This window comes from Muscardinus avellanarius (genome assembly GCF_963383645.1).
Source record: "Muscardinus avellanarius genome assembly, chromosome: 3".
Taxonomy (NCBI): domain Eukaryota; kingdom Metazoa; phylum Chordata; class Mammalia; order Rodentia; family Gliridae; genus Muscardinus; species Muscardinus avellanarius.
Genome location: NC_137788.1, coordinates 16764775 through 16792593, shown reverse-complemented (window position 1 = coordinate 16792593; position 27819 = coordinate 16764775). Strand labels below are relative to the sequence as shown.

Here is a 27819-nt window from a genome sequence, read left to right as displayed (position 1 = left end):
TCCAGAGGGAGGGCAAGGTGGGAGGGTCGGGTGTGGAATGTTCCCTGGAGGCTGCAGGCTCGTGAGTCTGGAGAAGTATATTTGTTAGAAAAATAAGATGCTTTGAGAATTTCTGCAGTCCGTGCTCTGCCAGCCCAAGAGAAACCTCCCCGCTGGCCAAAGCTGGCCAAAGGGCGGCGGCCGGGCGTGGGCCTGGCCGTGGACGGCGAGTCCAGAGCGGGGCGAGGTGGCAGCTGCCTGTGGTCCGGGCTCCTTCTCTGGCCGCGGCCTCCGGCCCTCGCGGGGTGAGCTGCCCGGCAGCCGGCAGCTCCGGGAGAGGGAGGCCGGCCATCTGTCGTGGGCTCCGGCGCCCGGGCCCTCAGAACAGGCCGCGCAGGGGCAGCAGCGCCAGCGCCAGCAGCGGGAGCCCCGCGGCGGGGCCGACCGCCGAGCTGGCCGGGCCGCAGTGGTCCAGGTTGGCGCCGATGCAGGCCGCGTACGCCATCACGTGGGGGATGTAGTTCTGCTCGTGGACGCCGTGCAGCAGGTGCGCCATGGGGCCCTTGGCGAAGACGGCCACGTCCTCCCCGCCGTGCGTCTCGTGGCGCAGGGGCACCGCGGACTGCGCCTGGTAGTTGTTGTGCGCTGCGGGCAGGAGGAAGGCTGGCTGAGGCCGGGGAGGGCGCGGGGCCGGGCGCCGCTTGGGGGCAGAGCGCTTGCCTAGCATGGGAAGAGCTCTGCATCCAGTGCCCAGCACCCCCAAAAAATCAACCAAAACACGAGGGAAGGCCACCAGATTTGAACCTGAGTCTGCGCTGACATAGAAGTTTGGACCCAAGAGAGAAAATTATCTTCATCCTGGCTATTTGGATTAGCAGGGCAGAGTCCCCTGGAGGCAGTGCTTGTGTATGCGCACGTGTGTGTGTGTGTGTGTGTGCGCGCGTGCGTGCGTGTGCGTGCGTGCGCGTGTGTGTTACTGGGGATTGGATCCAGGAGCATTCTACTTTTGAGTACACTCCCAGCCCTATTTTTAAGTTTTTTTTTCACTTGGAAACAGGGTCTTGCTAAATTGCTGAGAACCTTGCTAAGTTGCTGAGGCTGGCCTTGAACCTGTAATCCTCTGTGCCACCACTGTACAGGTATAGCTAGATTGGAATATTATATTGCCAGTGAAAATGACAGTCCCTACACATGCCAGGTACTGTGCTAAGCTCCTCAGACCCACTTAGTCCTTTGGGTTAAAGTCCTTGGCAAGTAGAACCATTTTATGGAGAAAGGTGACCTTTTGTGCCCAAGGTCATCGAGCTGCTAAATTACAGGAGAGGATTGTTCTGGCTCAAGACTGGGCTCCTCCAGGACCCCTGGCCCTGCCTGTCCCGGCGCCCGCGCCTCCCGGCCTGGCCCTCACCGTAGTCCACCATGGAGACGTTCTCCCGCTCGCCGCCCACCACCTTGTAGCCGGGCCCGTTGCCGTACAGGATAGCGGTGAAGGGCTTCTTGTCCGTGTCGCTCACCATGGGGGCCAGACCTGTGCAGGGCCACAGGGGCCACGTTAGAGAACAGAGGGGCTCCTCCGAGTCGGCAGCTCCTGGGGTCTTCTTGTTGACCCGTAGTGACCGCCCTCCCTGCTCGGCTGCCCCCACGCCTGGCCTTGCCCGTCCCCCCGCCCCAGGGGAGGCCCCCTACCAAAGATGGAGTTGCCGCGGGGCGTGTATCCGCCGAACGTGAAGACGTGGGAGTGATCGGCGGTGACCACGGTCAGCGTGTCTTCCAGAGAGGTCATGGCGCCCGCCTGGCCGATGGCCCGGTCCATCTCCACTGCCTCGTGCAGCGCCTGCTTGGCCTTACCCTCGTGGTGCCCGTGGTCGATCCTGCCTCCTTGGGACAGCGAGGTGGAGGCCGGGGTGAGGGGCAGGGCCGAAGCCCCGCGCCCCAGCTCAGACACGCCACCAGAGGAGCGCCGCGCGATTGGGGGACGGTGACCGGTGCCAGGAGCCACAAGGGCCAGGGACATCTTAGACGCCGAGGGTGGCCACCGCCCGCCCTCGGTGAGGCCCAGGGACACGGGTGCGGATGCAGGCCGAGGTGCGAAGGCGGAGCTGCCGCGCCCGCCTCTGCTGCTCGGAGGAGGAATCGTGAGGACTTCGGGGAGGCCGGAGGGACGCGAGTCCCCCTACTCCACGCAGCCATGATGAACCCATGTCTCAGTTTTGGTCGTTGTTGTTTTGTGTTTGAGTCTGGGGACTGAATCGAGGCAGTCTGCCTCCAAGCTGCATCGCCCTTTTTATTTTTCACTTTGACACAGGGTCTTGCTCAGTGGCTGGGGCTGGCCTTGGACCTCTACCCCTGAATCACACCCCCGACCCTTTATTTAGTTTTTAGTTTGAAGCTGGGTCTCATTAAGTTGACGAAGCCGGCCTCAAACCTGTGTATTCCTCCTGTCTCAGCCTCCCAAGTACTGAGATTACAGGCGTGTGAGGTGGTTGAAGGCTGGAAGGAGAGGGAGGTGGGTGCCCCTGTGGGACCCACTAGGGCCGAGCGCAGTGACTCCTGCTCCGGCCCCTGAAGCCCCTGTTCTTCCTTGGCCTGGAGGGCCACGCGGCCTGCGGGGCCTGAATCCACGCCACCTTCCTCAGGTGCACACAGGGCCTGGCCGCCAGCCCGGCCTCGCGGCCGTAGGGGACGCTGCCCGGGTGTGCAAGAGTCCCAGCCCGGGCGCCAGGCTGCCTCCCGCCTCCCGCCTTGGCCTCTGGGCTGGCCGGCGGGCAGCAGGGCGGGCCCTCTCTTTGTTGTGGCTGTGGGAGCAGCTGGCCTGGCGGGCCGGCCCGGCCCCACTCACAAAGAGGGCTGCTCCCGGGGGAGCCCGCGCTCGCCGCCGCTGGTTCCTGGGCAGCGGTGGCCCGTCCAGGGCAGGGCCTGACTGCTGCGCTGTGGGAACCCCAGGCTTTGGCAAGAAAGCTGCCGAGCTGGGCCGGCAGCCGCTGGCCTCTGGGAGGTGGCGGGGCCGAGCCGGTAGGTATGCGCCGCTATGGCCGCACGTCTGTGCGGACGCGGGGCTCTCCCGGGACAACGCGCGGACCACAGAGGGCAGCGGCTCTCAGAAGTCTGGAAGATTCCGGAACCTGTATCACTTCCTGCCACTTCCCGGGGCTGCCTTGGCTATTGTATAACGCTAACAGTGATAATAATAGAACCCCCCAGCGCTTATTCTTTGCTGCGTCCTGTTCCCAGGAGTTTACGTTCTCCTGCGCCGCGCAGGCTGGGCACCCTGGCGGGGCCTCACAGCCAGCGGGGACGGCACCAGGCCTCTCAGGGCCACAGCCCGGAAAGCCAGGCGGGAAGCTGAGCGTCTGTGTACCCCGCAGAGCCGGATCTCAGAGACTTCCAAAAGATAGATGCCTGCCGCCTCTGTCAGGAAGCCTCCCCAGATAGGCCGGCCTGCCGTCTCCACCCAGCAGGGCTGGGGTCTCTGCGGTGTCCTCTCCCCAAAGTTCACAGCCCATGACCCCAAAGGGACTTCCTCCCTTCACCCCCACACGGGCAGTTCTCTTTGAGAGCCGGGTCACCCCATCCCCTGGCCCCCCTGGCCATGTTTCTGGAGGCTGCCCCTCCAAAGGCCTGGGGCACCTACCCTCCACCAGCAGGAAGAAGCCCTTGGGGTTCCTTTTCAGGATCTTGATGGCTATGTCCACCATCTCGGTGAGGGACGGGTCAGTCTCGTTGTTCCTGTTCAGCTCGTACTGCATGTCCCCGGGCTCAAAGAGACCTGCGGGCACGAGGACATGGCTGCGGAGAGCCCCGCCCCGCCAGGAGGCCCCAGGAGGCCGGTGTCTCAGAGGACACAGCTCCCCCACACCTTAGCGGGCGCTCCTGTGGGTCCAGACCAAGCCCACAGCCCCTAACATCTCCACAAGCCCGGCCAGGGTGGGGGCTGCGCGCCATCGACAGAGGAAGGGACCGAGGCTCAGCCGTGTCCAGCAACTTGCTGTTTCCAGCTGGGGTGGCAGACCAGAGAGTCAGATCCATCCTCTACCTGGGTGCTGAGAGCCCAGCACCCAGCACTGCGGCCCCGAGGGGGGCCTGGAGCGGCGGGGACAGCCTGAGCGAGCACACACACGCACGCCCCACAGGAAATGTGGGGTTTGAAGGCGCAGCGGCCAGGCGGTCCAGCGGCACCAAGTCTGGGTCAGCGTCCCACCTGCTCACTGGGCTCAGGTTTCTCCCTTTGGACAGGAGGAGAGAGACATTCTGCCCGTACGCGCTTCCCATTCTGGATGCCCCTCCAGCACAGCCAGACCACGCCACGGCGCCCGAGAGCTCTGGAAGCGGTCAGAGCCAGCGTCCAAGATGGCACCCTGCAATCCCCTCCCACCCGGGGCTACCCCTCACCTGCCGACCGTCAGGACTGGCAGTGCCCACCTGGCTGGTCCTGCCCTGGCCCTGCAATGGAGCCAGCTCCAGGTCCCTGTCCCCCACTCAGTGTCCCCACCAGGAGCCGCTGGAGTCCCCACCCCCTCGAGGGGCCAGCCCCGCTAGGTCTGCGGCGGAGCATGTGGAGGGCCGCGCCCCTCTCTGGGCTTCAGTTTTAACTCGTGCCCGATGGGGCGAATTGCTCGGCCTGGCCAGCAGATCTCAGGCCCGATTCCACGTGCCAGACCCCTCCCTCGGGCCTCCCAGGTCCTGGACACCGAGGCAAAGGCCTCGCCCTGGGCTGGCCTCCCCGCCTCCCCCACTCACCCAAGAGGTAGTCCACCGTGTTGGGGTCCAGGGCCAGGAGTTCTGTGCGGTTCCAGACAAAGTGGGAGCTCTAGGAGGAAGCCCCGGGTCAGCGCGTGCGGGGCAGGGCAGGGTGTCCCCAGCTGGCCCGGGAGTCCGGGCCAGCTCATTGTTCCCTCCCACCGCTCAACACCCCTCCCTGGGGCCTACCATGCCTGACCTCAGAAAGGACAAATAAATAGGCAATTATAATGTCCAGTGCAGGCGGCTGAGAATTCTGAGAAGCCCGGAGGGCTGTGAGCCCAGAGGCTGGATCAGGGAGGGCTTCCCGGGGGAGGTGACATCCTAGCCGCCCTGGAGACCAAGGGGGATTTGACCAGCCTGGAGTCGAGAGGAGGCTTCGTGCCCGGGATTCAGGGGGCAGAGAAGAGGCAGGCCCTGGTCACAGGACTGGGAACGCCCACCGAAGGGTACTGTGTGTCTGGGGTCTCTAGACCCCAGAGCGTGAAGGCATTTAGGGCGTGGACCTGGGCGCCCAGACCCAGCTGTGGCTCCCCAGGCGGCCCTTTGGCTTCTCTGGGCCGTGGCTCTGGGGTCAGTGGTTTTCATACCGCAGGGGCTGCTGTGGGGGAAGACGGAGAGGCCCCCAGGTCCCTGCTTCAAGTAGGGGCTCTGGTGCCCTCTCGAAGGGGACACTAGGGCACTCACACATGGCTACTACGTAGTCAAGGTGCCCCCTTTTTTTGGGGGGGGGGTGAAACCCAGGAGAGCACACCGGCCCTGAGCTACATCCCCAGACCTTTTAATTTTTCACTTTGGAACAAGGCCCCGCTAAGTTGCTGAGGCTGGCCTCGAGCCTGTGATCCTCTTGTCTCAGCCTCCCAAGCAAAGAGACTGCAGTTGTGCGCCACCACGCGCGGCTCGAACCCACTCCTGAGGCACGATTTTCTAGAATGTGCTCCTCTCCCTGGCTGGGCCCCTCCCCGTCTTGAGGCTCTAGATGGAGTGCCAGGGCAGGAAGGGGAAGCTTGGCCTCCATGTTCCCCATAGGGAAACTGAGGCTGGGAGGTGAGGTGTCTCTGGGGCTTGGACCACGAGGGAGCTGTGGCCCGGCCCGAGCTGACTCAGGAGGAAAGACAGGCAGGCGCGAAGCCGCTGGGTCCCACGCCGCCTCGCCTCCTCCACCCCTGGGGGCCACCCCTGGCCCTGCCTCATCCCACGGAGGCTCCCCGGGGACCAGTCCTGGAACCCTGAGAAACCCAACACCACAGTGACATCAAAGCGGCTGCCAGGCTGCTCCCCACTGTCTTCAGCGCTGACCACAGTCATTTCCAGACCCCAGCGGCCCCAGGCAGGCCCGCGGAACTTACTTAAAGGGCCAGAGCCTCTCCAAGGAGCCAGAGCCGGGCACCTCCCCGAGCCCGGCCCCCTTCCCCAGCCCATTTGCTCCTTGGCTGGATCCACAGCTCCCTCCTGACATCGTCCAGTGCCAGCCCCCACTCCCTCAGGGCTCCCAGGCCCCTCTCTTGTGGCCCGTCCCTCTGGGTGCCTGCAGGTCCCAGGCTTCCCACCAGCAGAACAAACACCATTTCCTGTGTCTCTGACCATCTGATTAACCCTCTGTGCCCAGGTCCACATGCTGTAGTCGCTGGGGCTGCCTGAATTTCTGTGCAGGTCACTGCGGGCCCAGCCCTACCCCTACCCACCCCTGGCATCGGGGCAGGAAGGCCCCAGGCGGTCACTCGCTGTCGGTCTGTTAGAGCCCACAGAGGAGGACTCCCGCAGAGGTGCAGAGGGGTCCCGCAGCCCACCCACTCACGGCGGGCCGCCGCTGCAGCCCCAGGGCTCTGCTCGGCTACCTTGTCTGTCGGTTTGAAGCTCTTCCAGATGCTGACCAGGTCCAGGCCGTCCAGCCTCGTGCCGCGGGCCTTCTCATCCGCCCCGTACTCCACGTCCGTCTTGTTCTTTGGGTACATGTACTTCCGGCCGCCCCCCATGATCACCTAAAAGGGGGCAGGAGCCATAAGCATCCCAGGTCTCCGAGAGGCCCAGAAGGCCCGGGGCCCCAACCCTGGACAGCTGGACAGCTGGCGTCCTTGGGGGATGCGGAGACTTTCCAAAGTCCTCGGCATCTGCTTTCCCAGCTTGGGGAGATGAAATCGTGAGCCTATTGGAACTGTGGCTTAGGGCGTCTGTGTAAAGTAATGGGGCTCCTGATAACTTTCAGCTGGCCTTCCAGAAGCCTGACACCTAACGCCCCCTGTGAAAGGAGACCACTTACAGAGACCCCCACCTCAGTCTGCAAAGGGGATCTGAACCAGTCATTTTCCCCAAAAAGAAACAGGCACAGTGATTTCTGTCCCCAAGCCCCACACAGCCACCAAGGGGCAGAGGCTGGATTTGAACCCAAGACCTCTTCAACTTCAGCATCCATGCCCAGCTAGGTCCCTGGAGCCAAGGACGACCCTGCAGAAGCCTCCTCTCCCACGGTGAGAAGCGGAGTTCGCACTGGGAGAGGCCCAGCCAGGGAGGTCTTGGGGCAGCCCGGCTGGGAGCCCGCCCGCTGCTGCCTGGGCAAACAGTGGGGCCTCGCGGCCGTGCAGCCTCCGCCAGGCTAATTTTACCCACCGTGGCTGGCGTGCACGGGCAGACGGACGCGGGACTGTTTGTTTTCCTTGGGAGTCCATGTTTGAAGTCCTGACTATTTTTAAAACAGGGGCCAAGAGCATAACAGCCACCGCCCGCGGTGACCACCACGCCGGTATCCTCTTGTCACCGCGGTGCCAGCCCAGGCCAGTGGCCTGGGCTGGCACGTCGGATCCACCATCCTCAGGCCGGGCACTTCACAGGCCCTAGTCTACCTTCCACTCTGTCTCCTGCGTCAGAACCCAGGTTCCACGGGGCGTCCTGGCGGGAAGAGGACCGCGGAAGGTGCCCTGGGACGGCGGCATTGTGGGACTTGCCCAGGCTTGGAAGTCAGGCTTGGGTTTGAAGCCTGTCTCCATTGCTTGATCAAGGGCCTGTCGCTCTAACCGTCTGAGCCTCAGTTTCCTTAGCTATAGAAGGGTAACAAAACCCACCCGCAGGACTCTCGCGGGCAGAAACGTAGTCATCCGGCGCTGCGCCCCGCAGCTGCAGGGCAGCCTCCACAGAGTGTTTTTACCAGCCGGGCGTGGGGGCGCACGCTTGGAATCCCAGCATTCAGGAGGCTGAGACCAGAGGATCACGGCTCGTGGCCAGCCTCAGCGACTTAGTGAGACCCTAGCAACTTAGTGAGACCCTGTTTCAAAAATAAAGAATAAAAAATAGGGCTGAGGGTGTAGCTCAGAGGTAGAATGCCCCTGGGTCCCATCCCCAGTACTGCAAAAAAAAAAAAAAAAAAAAAAAAAAAAAAAAAAAATCTTTACTAATGCTCAGAGGTTTTCAGAAAGGAGGCATGGTCCTCCCTCTCAGCAGCAGCCATGTGCCCGGGAACACAGGAGAAGGCGACCCCAGGTCATGCCCCACCCTGGCTGTTCCCACAGAACCTGACCCCTTGGCACTTTCTGAGTGGAAAACGAAGCCCCCAATCTTCTTGCCTGGAGCCTCATGGTTTCCAGCCCCAGCAGCGACTTCACACGGGCTCATTAAACTCCTAAATAACAGACTTGCTGTCCGGCTTTGGGGTTTGGGTTTGTCTTTCTTTCTTTCTTCTTCTTCTTCTTTTTTAAGCAAAAGATATTTATTTTCAGGGCGGACACCAGGATTTTTGTTTCAAGTTCAGCTGGGGGCGGGGGGCTCTTGGACTGGCAGTGATGGAGGGGTGGATGGGGCTGGAAGGGGGGGCTGTGCACAGGCCCCTCCTCACCCCCAGCATCGTCCCCCTGTTCCAATTTCCCTTCAGCTCCTGTCCCCCATCTCAGAATGCTCCCACCAAGCCTCTGTAAAGGGTGGTGGGTAATTACCGCCCCCCCCCGTGTCCCACGTCTGTGGCTTCACATGGCTTCCGACACCCCAGGAGCCAACAGGTGGGGCTCACTACTGCGATCGCACAGGTCAGGGACTGAGACTCCGGGTAGGGAAGGGCCACCTGTCAGGCAGATGCCTGGGACGAGAGGGGCAAACGGGACTACATTCTGAAAGGTGGAACTTTGTTCGCCACTTGGAAAAGGGGAGGTGTGGGTGGTAGAGGGTCAGGTGGTACCCGGAAAGGGGGAGATGTTGCCTGGAGGGCCGGCGGGCTCGTCTGCTGGTGAGGAGAACGGGTGGTCGGCAGGTGCGGAGGGCTTTCTCTCAGCCTCACTGAATCCCCTTTCCCCATCAGGGTTCCTAGGGATCCCTGATCCACCCACCAGCCCCACCCCCATAGCAGATAAGAGATGGCCAAAAGGGAACATGCCAGAAATTCTCACTTAAGGACAGAGCAGGGACCCACTGGAGAACAGGGAGCCAGCGTCTGCGCCCGGGAGCCCGTCAGGGTCCGGGAGGTCCGAGCGTGTGTCTAGAGGCCCACTCCTACGTGCTACCGCCTTGCTCACAGGAGCCGGGCCTTGTGCTCACCGTGACAGGGACTGTGTTATTTAGCTCTTGTAATGGCTCACGGGGCAGGGCCAGTTCATAGAGAGGTTGCGAAAGGGATGAGAAGTCAAGTAACGGGCCCCAGGTCATACAGCAAAAAACAGGGCCCCCAGGGAAGATGAACCCGGGAGCCCTCACCAACCACTGCAGGCAGGGCCCTCCCTGGCTCCTGAGCTGCGCGTGCACACACATGCCTGTCTGTGCCCCGTGATTGTGCAGGGCAGGTGCCCCTGCCGATGGCCGCTGTGCTACCCACCTCCCCGGCCGGGTTGGTGGGGGGTGGGCAGTGCAGCGCCAGGTTCTAATTTATGGAATAATCCCTGGGCGCCTGTTTCTCGGGGTGTGGTGGCAGCCACAGGAGGGTTCACCCTGCAGCCCCACCACAGAGAAATCCTGCTGTGCCTGCCTGCCCCAACCGCAAATCCCCTAATAGGCCGGGAGCCCTCCCAGGTGAGTGGGGAGCGGGCCAGGCCGGCTTCGGCCTGAGGCCTCTGCCCGCCTCCCCGGTGCTCTGCTCACATTAATGTTCCTGATGTTGTGCATGAGCTGGTAGGCGATGTCCTTGCAGCCCTGGCTCAGTGCCTCTGGTGGCATCTCATTGTCTGAGTACCAGTCCCGGTCGGCCGAGTGGGCGTAGGCGGCGCTGGGGGTGGCATGGTTTACCCGCGTGGTGGTCACGATGCCCACAGATTTCCCTGGCAGTAGGAGAAGAGAGGATGGTTCCACCTGCAGAAGGGGTGACCTCGCTCCCCTGCCCACTGAAGGCTGACCTCACTTCAGGCCCTCTGACTGCCTGGGCCTCAGTTTCCATACCAGGCAGAGCACAGTGCTGTGAGACCCTGGGCTGGAGTCCTCCCCTCCAGCCAGGACCCAGGAACTCCCTCCCTCAGGAAGCCCCAGGCCCTGCCAGGGGACTTGGTGAGGTGGTCTCTGGGTTTTGTCCCTTGATTCTCAGGAGGAAGGGGAAGGAGCCTTCACGTATAGGGCTGGCCTTGGCGCGTGAGCCCTCCCCGTACCAAACCTATGGAGGGGTGATATCTTCACAGCTGTTCACAGTCAAACTTAATAGAACTGGGCCCACATCTGAGTAGCCAGGACGGCTGGCCTCCCCCTCCCAGAAGCAGTTCGTGTCTGTGTCACAGACACCCAGCCCGCCAGAGCCGGGAGTCCTGGGGAGCTGCGCCTGCGCTCTCCCCACCCTACACGGCTGAAGACTGAGGCCCAGTCAACGGCAGAGCCAGGCGGTGCCCTGCGCACCCCGACCCCACTCACCAGCATCCCTGGCCCAGCGCAGGATGGAGGTGACCTCATTCCCCTGGGAAGTGTTGCAGTAGGTGCGCACGGTGGCCGCGTTCACCCCCACGGTGCCCTCGTTGGCCTTCACCCCGCACAGGTAGGCGGTGGCAGTGCCTGCGCTGTCGGGCACCTGCGCGTTGGTGTTGTATGTCTGCAGGAAGGAGGCAGGATCGGTGGATGGGGCCGCTGAGCCGCGCCACCCACAGAGGCCCCCAGAGCCACAGGTCGCCTAGCTGAGTGCCTGCATCCTGCAGCGACAGGCCACAGGAAGGCCGGGAAACGAATTCTCGAACCTATGGAGAAATGGCTGGCAGAAGAGGGGAGCCGGGCGGGACCGCGGGGGGCTGGCTCTGGGTCTCTGGGGATGCAGGGGCCAGCAAGGGACTGGGGAGCAGAGGCCTGGAGGAGGGAGAAGAAGGGGGGTCTCTGATGGGAGGAGGCAGGACGGGGTGGGGAGGGGAGGGAAATGGGGCCGGGGAGAGGAGGACCGAGAGGTCCTGGCTGACTTGCCAGCCCCACCCAGACCTGCAGTGGAGAAGCTCCTGCCTGGCTCTTCTCCACCAGCATGGGAGAGCCAGGGTGCAGCCCAGAAGGAGCCTGGGGCTGACCCCACAGTGTCTGAGGGCGCTTATTACGTAACCCCCATAACAACAGCTGTTCCCAGAGCTAAACAATTTACATCAGTAATCTAACTAGCCCATGACGGCCTTGGGAGACAATGAGTGAGCTAGGCTGATTCCCTGTACACAAAACATAAAAGCGGGCAGTTAATTGATGGTGTTGGAGGTCAAGAGGGTGGCTACACGATGGGGAGGGAGCCTCTGGCGGCCACGTTCAGTGGCTCCACTTGGACACTGATTACTCAGGTGTCCTTTGTGGAAATTCAAGCAGTAATAGGTACACTTTATTCTATGTGCTCTGTGTGTGTGTGTGTGTGTGTGTGTGTGTGTGTGTGTGTGTGTGTTACTGGGGATTGAACCCAGGGGAATTCTACCTCTGAGCTACACCCTCAGTCCTATTTTATTTTTATTTGGAAACAAGGTCTCACTAAGTTTCGGAGGTCCTGGCTAAGTTGCTGAGACTGGCTTCGAACCTGTGATCCTCCCATGTCAGCCTCCCAAGCACTGGAATTGCAAGCATTTGCCACTATGTCCGGCTTATGCGTTACACTTTGATAAAAAGTTGCGAGTTGTTATTTGTTGTTTTTAATTTGTTTTATGTGGTACTGGAGATTTGAGCCATCCAGAGTTTTTGTTTTTTGTTTTTTTGTTTTTTTCTCTGAACTATATCCAGCCCTGTTTTATTATTTTGGAACAGGTTCTCCCTAAGTTGCTGAGGATGGCTGTAAACCTGCGGTCCTCCTGTCTCAGCCTCCCAAGTACTGAGAATATAGGGATGTGCCTCTGTGCTAGGCTGATAAAAAGATTCTTTAAATCAGCGAGGAGTTACAAGCCTCACAATCAGTCTCGGCAAGGGGCTGCCTCTCCCTGTTTCAGGGTGGGAACACCAGGAGGCAGGAGGTCAGATGGCCTTGCAGCCAGAGGGTGCCGGTCCCCCCCACCAGGCTGGGAGGCTCTGGCCAGCTGGGGGCGGGGCTCACCTTGGAAAGGGCCACGAAGGGGAACTTGTCCATCTCCAGCCTGGTCTCCTCCCCAGGCTTGTGGTGGAGCTGGCCCTTGAGGATGCGGGCGGCCGTCACCGTGGAGACGCCCATACCTGCGCAGGGAGAGATCAGACTCAGGCTCCGGGCTCTCTGATCAGCCTTCTTGGGCATGGGCACCAGCGCACGGCTCTGTCAACGTCACCGGGCAGCCCCTCCGCTCCCTCCCCAGACCCTCGGGAGCAGACTTCTTGGGCCCACAGCCTGGTTCCCTCCTCCAGAGCCCAGCCCCTTCCCTGCCCTGGCACTCTCGGCCTCACCATCCCCCAGGAACATGATGACGTTCTTGGCCACGTTGGTATTGAGCTTTTGAAGCTCCAGGGCATTTTTCAGGGTCTGCTGGGCTTGGTTTCTCCAGTAATTGGGGTCTTTTTCTTTCTCTGCACAGAGAGGAACAGAGTTATTTAGTGGGAGCTGGGGAACAGCTTCCTATCCCCAGACTCAGCCTCGGGGATGGGGTGGAAGACATTCCGGAGAGAATAGACATTCCGGAGGGAACAGGAGGGAGCGAGAGTCACTCATCGCAGGCGACATGTGGCTTTTAAACATTCCAATCACAACTTCCCAAGAAGCCTGTGGGCCCTGGCATCTTCTCCCCGCATCTCAGAAAGAAGAAAGCCAGGCTCAGAGACACCAGGGCCTTGCCCGAGGCCACACAGCACTGGCAGATACCGGCGGAGCTGGGCTTCGCTCCAGAGCCCACGCTTTCCTTGCGCCCAGCAGAGAGGTGTTCCAAGGCAGAGCTGCTGGCACAGTTAGGAGACTGATGTTTAACCTATCCCACAGCCCCGGCTGCTTCCACTGCAGGAGTCCCCAGCCTGTCCAGCCCTCAGAAACGCCGCTCGGCCGAGCCATCACGCTTGGCCCAGCGCTGCATGCGGTGCGGAGAGCAGGACGCCACCTAAAGGACCCACAGTCACGCTTAGCAAGGAGGCCGGGGACAGCCATTCAGGGTTTTGAGGGAAAGCGAGAACTAGGAATGCCTGTTCCTTCTCTTCCCTCCCCTCCTCCTCCTCTCCTTCCCCCTTCCTGCTTCATCTCCTCCCGTCTCCTGCCCGACAATCAATCCACAGCTGGAGCACCCGACAGACCTCGGGCTAAACCAAGCACCCGCCGTGTGACCGCCAAGTCACCTCCCTGAGCCTCGGCGTCCTCCCCGTCCACCGGGGAGGTCTGCACGATCCCCGAGGGCCTCTGTGAGGACCTCGGGCAAAGCACACCGACCCCTGCGTCACACCTGACACAGCTGATCCTCAGAGGGCCAAGGCGGCCGCGCACCGCACCCTGTCCTGCGCTGGGAGAGCCCTCTTCTCCCTTCTCTTCTCTGTCCCTCCGTCCGTCCGTCCTTCCTTCGATTGAACCAGGGGCATTCTAAGCTACACCCCAGACCTTTTTATTTTAATTAATTACTTAACTTTGCATTTATTTACTGGCACTAGGGACTGAATCCAGTGGCATTCTACTACCTCCGGCCCTTTTATTTTATTTTAATTAATTAATTAATTTATTTATTTATTTTTGCAGGTCTGGGGATGGAACCCAGGGGCATTTGACCTCCGAGCTACACCCCTGCCCTATTTTTTATTCTTTATTTTGAAACCGGGTCTCACTGAGTTGCAGAGGGCCTCACTAAGTAGCTGAGGCTGTCCGTGAACCGCGATCCTCCAGTCTCAGCCTCCCGAATGCTGGGATTACAAGCGTGCGCCACCACGCCCAGCCTTCTCCGGCCGTTTTAAAAATGTTGAAACAGTCTTGCTAAGTTGCTGAGGGGCTCACTAAATTGCTAAGGATGGCCTCCAACCTGCAATCCTCCTGTCTCAGCCTCCCAAGGTACTGGGATTACAGTTGAGGGCCACCAAGCCCGGTTTATTTTTTATTTTTATATTTTGAAACAGAGTCTCGCTAAGTTGCTGAGGCTGGCCATGAACCTGCGATGGGATCTCTTCCCTTGCAGGCAGAGGCCCAGGTCCCATTCCTGGGAGGTAGAGCACTTCCCACCGTCCCTGGGACCTTCCTGCCATACTTGGACCGCATCTGAGCTGCCCTGGGGACCTAAAAGCGGGAGGCCCCTCGGGGTTCCCTCTCAGTTGCCTCTACCTGCAGACAGGGAGGCTGAGGCAGGAGAGCCCGGGGTTCTTGTCCGAGGCCACCTTGCCCAGCGCAGGCCCAAGCCAGCCTCTCGGGACAGCCGCAGGTGATGTGCGCTCTCTGTCCTTACACATGCGCAGCTCCAGGGCAGCGCGCCCTGGGGGGAAGACCTCATCAGGAGAGGAGAATGGGGCTGAGAGCCACGGGGAAGGATGGGTACTCCCCACGCCATCTTCCCCGGGCGCCACCCTCCTCTCTCCTGGAAGAGTCGGCCAGGATTCCCAGGCCCAGTCCTCACAGGCGGAGTCCCCAGCTGGGGACCTGAGGCCTTGGCCTTCTGTCCAGCTGTGTGCCTTCAGGCAAGTTCTTCCCACTGGAGTGTCTGCGCCAGGAAGTGGGGGAATGGGAGCTACCCACAGCTGGCTTCAGGATTCAGGATTCAGGAGACAGAGAGGCTCCGAGGGCCCCCGCCCACCTCCTGCCTCCCTCCACACGCGGCTGGCCTTTGCCTTGCCCTTTGTCTTGGGGCCTCCTGGGCTACTCGGGTTCCATTTGGGAGGTGAGGACCTTCTGCCGTCCTGACCCCCGCCTGCTGCCCTGGTGGCCGGCACGCCGGGCTGCGGGCGGCCTGGCCTGCACTGCGCTCACTCCCTACAGGTTTGAGGGGCCGTGATAGCCGCCCTTCACCTTGGCCTGTCCTCCAGAAGGGCTCAGTCAGCATCAAAGTGACTTCATCAGAAGTCTGGTTTAAATAACAAGAGTTTGGGCATCCTGCATGCCGAAGGAGGCCATTGTTTCTGGAGTTTTCTTTTCTTTTCTTTTTTTTTTTTTTTGTAGTACTGGGGACCAATCCCAGGCACATTCTACCTCTGAGCTCTACCCCCAACCACTTTTATTTGCTTTTATTTATTTATTTGTTTTTATTTTTTGTGGTACTATGGATTGAACTCAGGGGCATTCTACCTCTGAGCTACACCCCCAGCTCTATTTTATTTTTATTTTGAAACAGTCTCATGAGGTTGATGAGAGTCTCACTACTTGCTGAGGCTGTCCTTGAACCTGCGATCCTCCTGTCTCAGCCTCCCAAGTCCTGGGATGACGGTCATGGGCCACTGCGCTCCATTAAATGACACCTGCGAGGGCCGAGGGTTTGCTGCATTACAAGAACACTTGGCACGTTCTGTGTGATTCCGACCACAGGAGTTCAAAGTGGACGAAAGCAGTCGAGGGTGGCGGCGGGAAGCCTGGCCCGAGCCCTGGCTTTGGGACGGGACAATGGGGAAGGACACAGGAGCACTGGCCCCTGGAGCGCTCTCCACCCGGGCGGTGGCCCTGTGGGTGAGTGCATGTAACACTCCACCGTGGTGCTGGGTCAGGGTTTGTGCCTGGACCTACGCTCTGCCCGACTGGCACAATGCCACCCGTGCCCAGCAAACTGGCCAGCAGACGGAAGCCGGCCACTGCACTGCCAAGCGTGGAGGCTCTTCTCTTTCACTGACTTTCCATCTTTCCCCTCTTCATCCACGAATATACCTTCCAGCCCGGTGGAAAAGCAAGGACCTCACCCCACGGCGGCCCGGGCTCCCCCAGGGCGCACAGCAGAGGGCAGCAGGGGACCCCTGAGAATCCTGCAATGGACTCTGGCCTCAGCCTGCGACAAGGCTGTCGGTCCCCTCCCGACACCCCCACCTCCTCCTTCCTAAGGAGAAGAGGCCCGCTCCCTGCTCGAAGCTGCTAGAACACTGTCTCTGCTGCACAGATGGGGAAACCGAGGCCCAGGGAGAGCCAGCGGGGATTTCCAGCCACAGTGAAATGACCCCGGTTGCAGAAACGTGGAAAAAGATAAACAACCCGAACCAGCACTGAGCTTCAAAAAGGAAGAGGGACGGGAAATCCCCGGGAGGCAAAATCTAAAAGGAAATTCAAAACCAGAGGGGTGGCTGCTGAGAAACCACTGGGACACCGCGCAGATGAGCTGACGCATCTTGGACCTGAGGAAGAAACGGGAAAGGGCCACTCGAGACAGATGAGAGACACGTGTGAGCGCAGCTCCGCTTCACCCGGCCAGGCCTGAGTAGGGCTGTGTGTGTGTGTGTGTGTGTGTGTGTGTGTGTGTGTGTGTGTGTGTGTTGGGGATTAAACCTCTGAGCTACAACCTCCGCCCTTTTTATTTTTTATTTTGAAATAGAGTCTCACTAAGTTGTTGAGGGTCTTTAAATTGCTGAGGCTTAGCCGGGCGTGGTGGCGCACGCTTGTAATCCCCGCGCTCGGGAGGCTGAGACGGGAGGATTGCGCAGGTTCGAAGCCAGTCTCAGCTACTTAGTGAGGCTCTCAGCAACTTAAGTGAGACCCTGTTTCCAAATAAAATATAAAATGGGTCTGGGAATATAGCCCGGAGGTAGAAAGCCTCTGGGTTCCGCCCCAGTACCACCAAAATAAATAAATAAATAAATAAATAAAATTGCTGAGGCTGGCCTCACATCTGCGATCCTTCTACTGAGCCTGCCAAGTCCTGGATTACAGGCGTGTGCCATCATGCCCAGCTGGAGTTGACATTCATAGTGTAAAAACTACAAACTGAGAAATTAACATAACATAAGAACATAAGAACTTGTCCAGAATTAAAGGGACCCCCCTCAGGCCCAGAACTAATCAAAGTCCATACCACACTGTGGGAAACACTTCTGCTTGAATTTCAACAGGAAAACCAAAGCAAACCCAAAAACTCTTGACGAAGATTGTGCTGCGTGTGTGTGTGTGTGTGTGTGTGTGTGTGTGTGTGTCCCCCGTCACTCTGAACTGGTTTCCTTATGATGTGTGATTACAAGGTATCAGTGGAAGTATAGACATATTAGCAGCGTGGTGGCCACGCTTGTAATCCCAGCGCTTGGGAGGCTTAGACAGGAGGATCACAGGTTCTTGGCCAGCCTCAGCAACTAGTGAGGCACTTAGCAACTTAGTGAGACCCTGTTTCAAAAGAAAAAAGAAAAAATAGGATGGTGGGTGTAGCTCAGAGGTAGAATGTCCCTGGGTTCAATCCCCAGTACTGACATAGCTGGGCATGGTGGCACATGCCTGTAATCCCAGTATTTGGGAGGCTGAGATAGGAGGATCTCAGATTCAAAGCCAGCCTTAGCAAGTTAGTAAGGCCCTTAGCAACTTCGTGAGTCTCAGTTAAAAAAAAAATAATAAGGAAAAAAGAGGTGGTGTGGCTTGGAGGTAGAAGGCTCCTGGGTTCAATCCCCAGCAACACACACACACACACACACACACACACACACACACACACACACACTAGCTATTACCTAGCAGTCAAGAGCTGCAAAATAAGGAAATGTATCAGACAGACAGGAGAGAGAGCAGACAAAGTAACAGGAGGGTCATACCGAGGTCACACCAAGACCTGGAAGAGTCTACAGGATCCATCCTATTTCAGGTTGGTGAAGGGGAGAATAGAAACCCCGGTCAAAGAACAGGCTAGCACCAGGGAGAAAGGATGCAGCCGCCCAGCCTCGGCACGGGCGGGAGCAGAGCAGAGTCTGGCTTTCGGCTCTCAAATACGCTGGTCAGCTTCATGACCTCGAACACAGACTGTGCCCCTCATCTTGCCCGCCCCCTACCCCGCAGCGGGTCCTCCATCCCTCCACCTGTGCCCCCCAGTCCTACCTGGCACTAGAGAGTTGGTAAGGCAGGTGCCAATGGCCAGTACTAGGAATGGTGAGATCATGGTCCACCCCAAGCCCTGCTTCCTCTCTGGAGCCCAGAGATGTGACGGATTTGGGCGTGTGTGCAGGTGGGCCAGCAGTGATCAGCCGTTAGCTGATGTCCCGATCCTAGAAAAAGACAAGATAGAAAGAAGACGCATGGGGCGCAGCTCGGCGGGCACCTCTTCACGATGTGGGCAGTAAGCCCTTGCTTCATTCAACCTGCGTTTGCTGAGCGCCTGGCACAGGCCTGGCACGGGCTAGACACTGGGGTGCCCAGCCAGGTGGGCCCTCTCTGGAAGTCACGTGGACAGTCGTTTGGCTGCAATGAGTTCTCTGCCGTAAAGTAGTTCCAACCCACTTCCCCTACCCAGTGGCAGCCTCTTCGTCCAAGGCTGGCCCCAGCCACTCCTGGAGGAGTCACAGCTCCCGGGGCCGTGGCCCAGAGGGTCTGACTCAAGTTGTAATAAGTAAGTTCCCCGGCGATGCCGATAGGCTGGCTCCTGGACCACACCTCGAGGGACTTTGGACTCCAAGTGGTACACACAGCAGGGATAAAGTGAAGAGACGCCCCTTTCTTATATAGGGCATTTGCTCCTATGAGACACCTGTTTGGGGCTATATTCTCTTCTAGAACTTGTCATTTTTTGATAAAAGATATAAAAGGAATAACCTATAAGAAAAGGTTGGCTGGGCAGGGTGGCTCTTTCTGGGTGGAGATATTATAGATAACTCTGGTTATTTTTCATCGTCTTTTGCACACATTTCCCAAATTTTCTTTTGTGTTGCAATTTTACCTTTGCATTTGTTTTATTTATTTATTTATTTATTTATTTATTTATTTATTTATTGGTGGTACTGGGGATGGAACCCAGGGTCCTCCTACCTCCGAGCTACACCCCCAGCCCTATTTTTTATTCTTTTTTGAAACAGAGTCTCACTGAGTTGCAGACGGCCTCACTAAGTAGCTGAAGCTGTCCTCAAACCATGATCCTCTGGTCTCAGCCTCCCGAATGCTGGGATTATAAGCGTGCGCCACCACGGCCGGCCTTGTTTTATTTATTTGTTTATTTTATTTATTTTTGTGGTGCTGGGGATTGAACCTAGGGCCTCATGCGTGCTAGGCAGGCACAATCACTGAGATACATCCTCCGCTCACCTTTATAATCTTTTGAAAAATGTTATTAATTAAAATAAACACTAAACTGCAGTGGTACACGCCTGTAATCCTAGTAGCTGGGAGGCTGAAACAAAGGCTCGCAGGTTAGAGGCCAGCCTCAGCAGTTTAGAGGCCCTCAACAATTTAATGAGACCCTGTTTTAAAATAAAAACTAAAAGCCGGGCGTGGCGGCGCGCGCTTGTCGTCCCAGCATTCAGGAGGCTGAGACAGGAGGATCGCGGTTCGCGGACAGCCTCAGCTACTTAGTGAGGCCCTCCGCAACTCAGCGAGACCCGGTTTCAAAATAAAAAATAAGAAATAGGGCAGCGGATGTAGCTCGGAGGTCAAATGCCCCTGGGTTCCATCCCCAGACCCGCAAAAATAAATAAATAAAATAAAATAAAATAAAAACTAAAATAGGGCTGCGGATATACCTCAGAGGTAGACACCACCAGATTTAATCCCCATTCTCTGTCTCTCTGTCTCTCTCTGTCTCTCACACACACACACACACACACACACACACACACACACACACACTGAATGGAACACATCCCAAACATTAAGTGTAGTTTTCTCTGGGTGGTAGGACTGGTATTATTTGTGTGTGTGTGTGTGTGTGTTTATGTGCATGAGCATAAGCATGTGTGTGTGTGTGTGTGTGTGTGTGTGTGTGTGTGTGTGTGTGTGGCGTGATACTGGGGATTGAACCCAGGGGCATTCTACCTCTGAGCTACACCTCCAGCCTTTTATTTATTTATTTTTAGTCTGGTTTGAAGCAGGGTCTCACTAGGTTGCTGAGTCTCAGTTCCTGAGTCTGGTCTCAACCCTGTGATGCTCGCGTCTCAGCCTCCCAACTAGAGGGATTGCAGGTGTGTGCCACTGTGCCTGCTGAGGCCTTGTTTCAAAACAAACGAGCTCTAAAGGGCTGGGGTTTAGCTCAGAAGTAGAATGCCCCCTGGGTTCCATCCCTAGCCCCCTGCCTCGTTATTAATTATTAAATTGATATACAATAATAATACATTGATATCATTCATAGTTTAAAAGCCACAGTCACCGCTCTCGGGAGCCCCAAGGGCGGCCACTCGTCCCGATGCCAATCCTGTCGTCACATGCACGTCCCCGTTTTCAAAAACATTTCTTCCCTGGTCCATCTCAGTCTCCACGCGGGGAGCATCTAAGGGCGGGGACTTTGCTTTGTTTATCTGTGTGTTCCTGGTACTTGGTAGAGTTAATATTAACATCAACTAAAGACGGTGCTCTGAGGAGGGACGGGGAGGGAAGGACGCCCCCAGTCCCTGTCTGCGTGCCGTGAAGCCGCGTGCAGGAGGCCGGCCGGGGTGCAGAGCCTGCGCACCACCGCCCGCCCTCTTCACGGAGGCTGTGTCTGTAGCCAGGCGTGGCGGCACCACTTAGAAGCCAGTGCTTGGGAGGCAGACACAGGGAGCTCGCAGGTTCAAAGCCAGCCGATTTGGCGATTTAGTGAGGCCCTCAGCAACCTACTGAGACCCTGTTTCACTAGGGGAAATCAGAAAGAAAGAAAATCGGGCCAGTGGTGGAGCTTAGAGGTAGAAAGCCTCTGGGTTCAGTCCCCAGCACCAAACAACAATAATAATAACGCATCTGTGGCCAGCGGGCCGGGGCACCGTCACGTGATGACGGACAGCTCTGTGCAACCACCTGGCTGAACCCCACAAAGGTAAGGCGAGGGCACCTGCGGGGGCTCCAGGCGTGAGCAGCCAGGACACACCCGCTGGGGGTGTGAAAGGGCCGAAAGGAGCTTTGTATATTTGGGAGCTTACGAGGGGTTAGGGGTTGAACCCGGGGGCTTTCCACCTCCATGCTATATCCCCAGTCCTATTTTATTTTTCATTTTGAAACAGACGCTGGCCTCAAACCTACAGTCCTCCTGTCTCAGCCTCCCAGGCACTGGGATTACAGGTGTGCACCACCACCACCGTGCCTAACTCACAAAGGAATTTCAAAGTGCAGGAGCCGTTCTGTTTACTGAGCAGGATGCTGGTTACCTTGGTGGGTTCAGTTTGAAAATCTCCAAGCTGTTAATTTTTTTGTATATATATATTATACTTCAATAAGATAAAACTGAACAATCTATAAAGAACCCCTATGATCCAGCCCTGGTGGCACACAGCTGTAATCCCATAACTTGGGAGATCGAGACAGGATGTGATCATAGGTTCGAGACCAGCCTCAGCAACGTAACGAGGCCCTCAACTTAGTGAGATCCTGTCTCAAAATTAAAAAAATAAAATAAAATAGGGTTGGAGTGTAGCTCAGAGGTAGACTGCCTCTGGGTTCAATCTCCAGTACCAAAATAAAAAAGAACCCAGATAAGCCAGGTGTGGTGGCGCATGCCTATAATCTCAGTACTCAGGAGGCTAAAATAGGAGAATTGCAGGTTCAAGGACGGCCTCGGAAACGTAGTAAGACTCAACAACCTAGCGAGATCCTGTCTCAAAACAAAAAAATAAAAAGGGCTGGGGTATAGCTCAGAGGTAGACAAGAAGCCCAAGTTTCTGCAAGGCCTAGCGACGGGCCAAGCAGGTAGCAGAGCAGACCCCACCACAGCTCCAGGCCCAGAGCCAGCGACCAGCCGACCGCCGGTGACCCTGCCCCAGGGGTGGGCTTCCAATTGCTCGACTGAAAAACCAAAGTATGGAAGTTTGACAGGTGAACAGATTCATCTAGCCGGAAGCCAGCCCTGCTCGGCAGCCCCGAGGCCTCTCACGCTGACTCCGAGTCCTCAGCAGACCCCCGTGCCGAGGCCTGGCCACCCCGCCTGTTTTCCACCTCTGTTTGACCGGTGTTATATTAAATTCTTAAACCAATGTGGGGGGAGTTCACATCTCTGCGGTGTGGGGCCTTCCAGTCACAAGCACAATTTCTCTCCATTCATTTATTCTCTGATCATGAATCTAGAGGCAGGGGCTTGGCGTCGTGGGCCTCTCTGGCAGTTACAGCGGGATGAGGGCACTGCGATCATCTGAGGAGAAGGGATGGGGGGGCAAGCACAAGGGCGGCAGCCCCCAGAGCAGCGCTGAAAACAATGTCTTTTTTTCCCTTTTTTTGGTGGTACGAGGGAATCAAACCCAGGGACATCTTACCTCGGAGTCACGTCCCCGGACCTTTATTTTTAACTTTTCATTTTAAAACAGGGTCTCGATAAGTTGCTATATTGCTATATTGCTGAGACTGGCCTCAAACCTGTGGATCCTCCTGTCTCAGCCTCCCAAGGTACTGGGGTTACAGGTGTGCATCACCTGCCTGGCTATTCTTTTTTTTTTTTTTCTTTTTCTATTCTTTCTTCCCTTCCCTTCCTTCTTCCTTCCCTCTTTTATTTATTTTTCTTTCGCGTGCTAGGGGTTGAATTTAGGGCCTAGTGCGTGCTAGGCAAACACTTGACCACTATGCTACACCCCCAGCCCTGGTAAGAATATCTTTAACCTGATAAAGAATTTATGCTGAAAAGCTACACAAAACATCACGCGTACTGGAGAAGCTTTGGGCGAATTCTGTTTCTGAGTGTGATGAGTTGGGGCGCGCTGCCTATAACTAGAGAAGTATGTTAGTAAAAAGTAGTGAAGGCAGTATCTAAGTGGATGCCAAAACTGTAGCGAGGACAGGGCTTAGAAATGCAGGGTTGAAGCTGGACGTAATAGTGCACGCCTGCAATCCAGGTACTTGGGAGGCCGAGACAGGAGGATCGCAGGTTCGAGAACAGCCTCAGCAACTCAGTGAGACTCTGTTTCAAAATAAAAATAAAACAGGGCTGAGGGTATAGTTGGAGACAGAATGCCCCTGTATAAGAGAAAGAGAAAGGGAGAGAGAGAGAGAGAGAGAGAGAGAGAGAGAGAGAGAGAAGAGGGGAGGCGAAGGGAGGGAAAGGGAAGGCAGGGAATGGATGAATTCAGGATGGAGTAAACAATGTAAAGAACAAATTGCAGCTGGGCGTGGCGGCGCACGCTTGTCATCCCAGCATTCGGGAGGCTGAGACCGGAGGATCGCAGTTCGCGGACAGCCTCAGCTACCTAAAGAGGCCCTCTGCAACTCAGTGAGACTCTGCTTCAAAATAAAGAATAAAAGCCAGGCGTGGTGGCGCACGCTTGTAATTCCCGCGCTTGGGAGACAGAGACAGGAGGATCGCGCAGGTTTGAAGCCAGCCGCGCTGGCTTAAGAGACCCTGTTTCCAAATAGAAAAGTATAAAATGGGTCTGGGAGTAGAACCCAGAGGTAGAAGGGTTTCCAGGAACCCCAGTACCACCAAAAAAGAAAGAAAAGAAAAGAAAAGAAAAGAAAAGAAAAGAAAAGAAAAGAAAAGAAAAGAAAAGAGCGAGCAGGGGGGTGTTACTTGGAGGTCAAATGCCCCTGGGTTCCATCCCCAGACCCGAAAAAAAAAAAAAAAAAAAAAAAAAAACAAGTGCAAGCTGGGTGAGGCAGCCTTTAAGTCCAGTACTTGAGATAGAAGAATCACAATTTCAAGGCCAGCCTCAGAAACTAAGCCGGACCCTCAGTAATGTAGTGAGAACCTGTTTCAAAACAAATTTTATCCAGGCGTGGTGGTGCATGCTTGTAATCCCACTACTTGGGAGGCTGAGTCAGGAGGATCACAGGTTCAAGGACAGCCTCAGCAAGTAGTGACTCTCATCAACTTAGTAGACCCTGTTTCAAAAATAAAAATAGAGCTGGGGCGTAGTTCGGAGCTAGAATGCCCCTGGGTTCAATCCCCTGCACCAGCCAACCAACCAACAACCTGCCCATCCAGCCAGCGCCATGATTCTTCCAGCCGTCTGTCTGTCTTGCCTGCTAAACTGAGACTCTGTGGAGGAAGGTCCATCTTGCCAATTTCTGACCCCAGGCCTGTGCCCGCAGTAGCAGGTCTCCAAATGCAACCTTGATGACCCCCCCCCATTCAGGCCAGGATCCCCTGAATTTGGGCCCCAGGTCCCTGCACTGAGGTGGGCCTGGCTGGACAGGTGCCCCTCCCCCAGCGCTCGGCCTCTCAGCTCCTGCCCCCTCCCCGCAGAGGCTTTAAGCGGGCCCCTGGCAGCCTTGGGCGCTGGACTCCAAGGGGCCCAGTCCGGGGCTGTGGGGGCCCCGGCTGCCCACTGCCCTCTGCAATGCTGTGTCCATTGGAAGAGGCCTCCGGGTGCATGCTGGCCCTGCCACTCCTCCAGCCAGGCCTTCTCTGCCAGGCTCCGGGCTGTGTGCCATGGTTATTTAGGACGAGTGTGCAGAGCCCTGGCCCCAACAAGGAGAAGTTACTTGGCAGGACGGGAGAGGGAGCCTGGGGGCCAGGCCTGGGCCCTGATGCTGACCCAGCAGCTTGGGGAGAGAGCACCTGGGTAACTCTGGAGTTGGATAAAAGACCCCAGCCTTGGGTGGGTCACAGCTGTGACCTCACACAACCGTCCCCACCATTCAGGAGACTGAGCAGAGGGAATCAGTTACTCCTCAACCCAGGGCCACCTAAGCCCGCTGACTGCAGGCTGAGGTTCGGCCAGGGCGCGGTCCCTACCTGAGCGGCCTGGCCAGGCGGCAGGTGAAGAAGCAGAGAAGACCCAGGGCCAGCAGGAAGAGGAGGAAGCTGAGCACAGCTGTGAGGACCAGGTCCAGGGTGGGCGACAGGAGGGCCATGTTGGGCGAAGAGAGAGCCCAGAAGTGGCCGCCACAGCTCGTGCCCACTAGCCACAGCCTTGGACGCTGCTCCAAAGCCCTGGGTCAGTGGCGCTGACCTGGCTTTATCCCTGGGTTAATCTTGGAGGATTAGTCACAGGAAGGATGCTGGGAGGGAGGCTAGGGGGGATGTTGGAGGGGATGCTGGGGGGGATGTTGGAGGGGAGGCTGGGGGGATGCTGGGGGGGGATGCTATGGGGATGCTGGGGATGCTGGAGGGGATGCTGGGGGGATGCTGGGGAGGATGCTGGAGGGGATGTTGGAGGGGATGCTGGGAGGGGGATGTTGGAGGGGATGTTGGCAGGGATGCTGGGAGGGGGATGTTGGAGGGGATGCTGGGGGGGATGCTGAGGGGATGCTGGGGGGATGCTGGAGGGGATGCTGGGGGGGATGCTGGGGGGGATGCTGGAGGGGATGCTGGGGGGATGCTGGGGAGGATGCTGGAGGGGATGTTGGAGGGGATGCTGGGAGGGGGATGTTGGAGGGGATGCTGGAGGGGATGCTAGGAGGGGGATGCTGGGGGGGAGGCTGGGGGGAGGCTGGAGGGGATGCTGGGGGGGGATGCTGGGGGGATGCTGGGAAGGGGATGCTGGAGGGGATGCTAGGAGGGGGATGCTGGGGGGGATGCTGGAGGGGATGCTGGGGAGGATGCTGGAGGGATGTTGGCGGGGATGCTGGGAGGAGGATGCTGGACGGGATGCTGGGAGGAGGATGCTGGGGGGGATGCTGGGGAGGATGCAGGGGGAATTTGGCGGGGATGCTGGGGGGATGTTGGAGGGGATGCTGAGGGGGATGTTGGGGGTTATGCAGGGGAATGCTGGAAAGGATGCTGAGGGGGATGCTAGGGGAGATGCTTGGGGGATGCTGGGAGGGATGCTGGAGGGATGCTGGGGGGATGCTGGGGGGGATGAGGCTCCCCTCAGTACTGTACAGTGTAGGGCACACCCAATGCCTGTTCATTCAAGTCTGTGTTCCTCATTCCTAAACATTTACGGAGCACCTGCTGAATATCTAACTGGCCGGTGCAAACAAAGTGCCTACTATGTGCCAGAAAGAAGGGAGGCCCTGGCTGGGCTGACAGCTAGCTGTCCTCACTGAGGACCTACTGTGTGCCCGCCCCACTTCAGCCAGGCATGAGCATCCTTATTAGTAGAGAGGGATCAGAAGCTCAGAGGTGCTGTGGCAGCTGGGGTTGAAGGCGAATCCGCGGGCCCCAGCACTGGGGTGACAGAAGGCTGAGGCGGCCTCTGCCAAGCGCCGGCCCAAAGCCAAGGAAGGCCACCGCTCCAGCGGCAGCTGGGGCAATGAGCATGGAGGGGTCCTTTCGCCTTTCACGGCCGCCCCATGTCCAGTCTCTAGAATCCCAGAAACATCCCGGGAAGTCAGGATGGTGACTTGGCTCCCCCAGGGACCCTACCTGCCCCACCCAGCTCTGGGGACACCTGGAAGACTCCACGACAAGGTGATGTGAGGCCCACCGGGTATCACCCTACACCACTCGCCTGTGCCTGGTCGGACCCTCAGGGGCAGCCACTGACCCCACTTACCCTAGCTCAAGAACAGAGTTCCCAAATGTAGCAGATTGCAAACTTCACTTAGGGGTGCTCATGGGAAAAGCTCTGTCCCCAAGGGGCTCCGGGGAGAGGCGTGGGCTGAGGCGTGCCTGAGCTCGCCTTCCGGGGTGGAAGGAAGTGTTCTACCTGGGAGGTAGTCAACAGTGTACGCAGGGAGTCACAGGAGCTAGCAACCCCAGCCCGCCTGCACCCCTAGGCTCCCGCGCGCACCCTCGAGATGCAAATGAGGAGAAACATCAGGAAAGATGGGGCTCGGTGGAGCCGCGTGACTACATTCCCATTTTAAAAGCGAGAAGAGTCCATGTGGTGGCACACACCTGTAATCCCAGAATTTGGGAGGCTGAGACAGGAAGGAGGATTGCAGGTTTGAGGCCAGCGTCAGCCCATTTAGTGAGACTCTGTTTCCAAATAAAAAATAAAATAGGGCTGGGTGTGCAGCTTGGAGGTAGAATGTCCCTGGAGAACAGAGGATATAACAACCCCAACTAAATCCCTATTCCCCCTGCCCCAGCCTCCCTGGGCCAGACCTAGAGCAGGCCCCCGAAGGCCAAGCCGTGCCTGCAACAAGTCATGCTGTGAGCAAAACAGTTTGGAAACACCGTCTTAGAGATCACCCATTGTGCGGATGGGAAAGTGGAGGCCCACAGGGGAGGGAGGCGAGGCCCGCCTCTGGCAGAGACCCTGCGTCCTCCAGTTTCTCGGCCAGGCCCAGTAGAGCCAGGTGCCCAGGCCAGGTGTGGGGACTAGAAGGCTCAGACCTCCAGTGCTGACAGCACCCCAGCCCAGCAGGAACCGATCTGGAAGGTTGCCTGCCATGCCCCCTTCATCTTCCACCTCAGCTCCTCCTCCCAGGACCTGCCCTGCACCCCCAGACAGGCCCAGAGTCCCCAGGACCCGGGCCTGAACACCTGGCTCACCCGGGCCCAGGAGACCCACTGGCTGGAGCCTCCTCACCACGCACAAGCACCACGGGCAGCCATGGCTGGCAGAGGCGGTGCAGGCCAGGCGGCGGGCAGGGAGTGCGGGCAGGTGGCTGGGGCAGGGCACCCCGCCTCTACCAGTGGCCTGCTCACCTGCAGGAGAGCCGGGAGAGGGAGTGGCTTCTGGAGGGACCTTGTGGTTTCACGCAGAGCCTGGGACTTGGCGGGCGTGAGACCACTGGCAGCTGAGGGCAGGCAGGCGCTGGGGATGAAGGGCCGCCTCGCCCCTGAGCCACGCTGCTGCCCACGCTGCTCCTCTGGGGGCCCCAAGGTCCTAGAAGCAAAACTCACCAGGCTGCTGAGCACTTCTAGGGAGGACTGGATGATGAAGGGGCAAATGTCCTGGTTATTAGTGTGATCTCTCTTGTGCGCACATGCACACACACACACACACACACACACACACACACAC

The 27819-nt window shown here is 58.0% G+C and overlaps 1 protein-coding gene across 2 annotated transcripts; it reads right to left on the bottom strand.

Moving 5' to 3' along the window:
* Positions 1-358: 358 nt before the first annotated feature.
* ALPL (alkaline phosphatase, biomineralization associated) lies at positions 359-18078 on the bottom strand (the record flags this gene model as incomplete). 2 transcript variants are annotated; one of them, XM_080690448.1, is made up of 11 exons in its annotated part: positions 359-624; positions 1388-1507; positions 1666-1857; positions 3611-3745; positions 4717-4786; positions 6555-6698; positions 9772-9947; positions 10525-10699; positions 12149-12264; positions 12469-12588; positions 17963-18078. In XM_080690448.1, 11 exons carry the CDS (start codon positions 18021-18023, stop codon positions 359-361), a joined length of 1575 nt encoding a protein of 524 aa, XP_080546574.1. The 2 variants fall into 2 exon arrangements, with proteins under 2 accessions (XP_080546574.1, XP_080546575.1); XM_080690449.1 differs by lacking the exons at positions 12149-12264; positions 17963-18078 and having other exon boundaries at positions 12469-12534.
* Positions 18079-27819: the final 9741 nt, after the last annotated feature.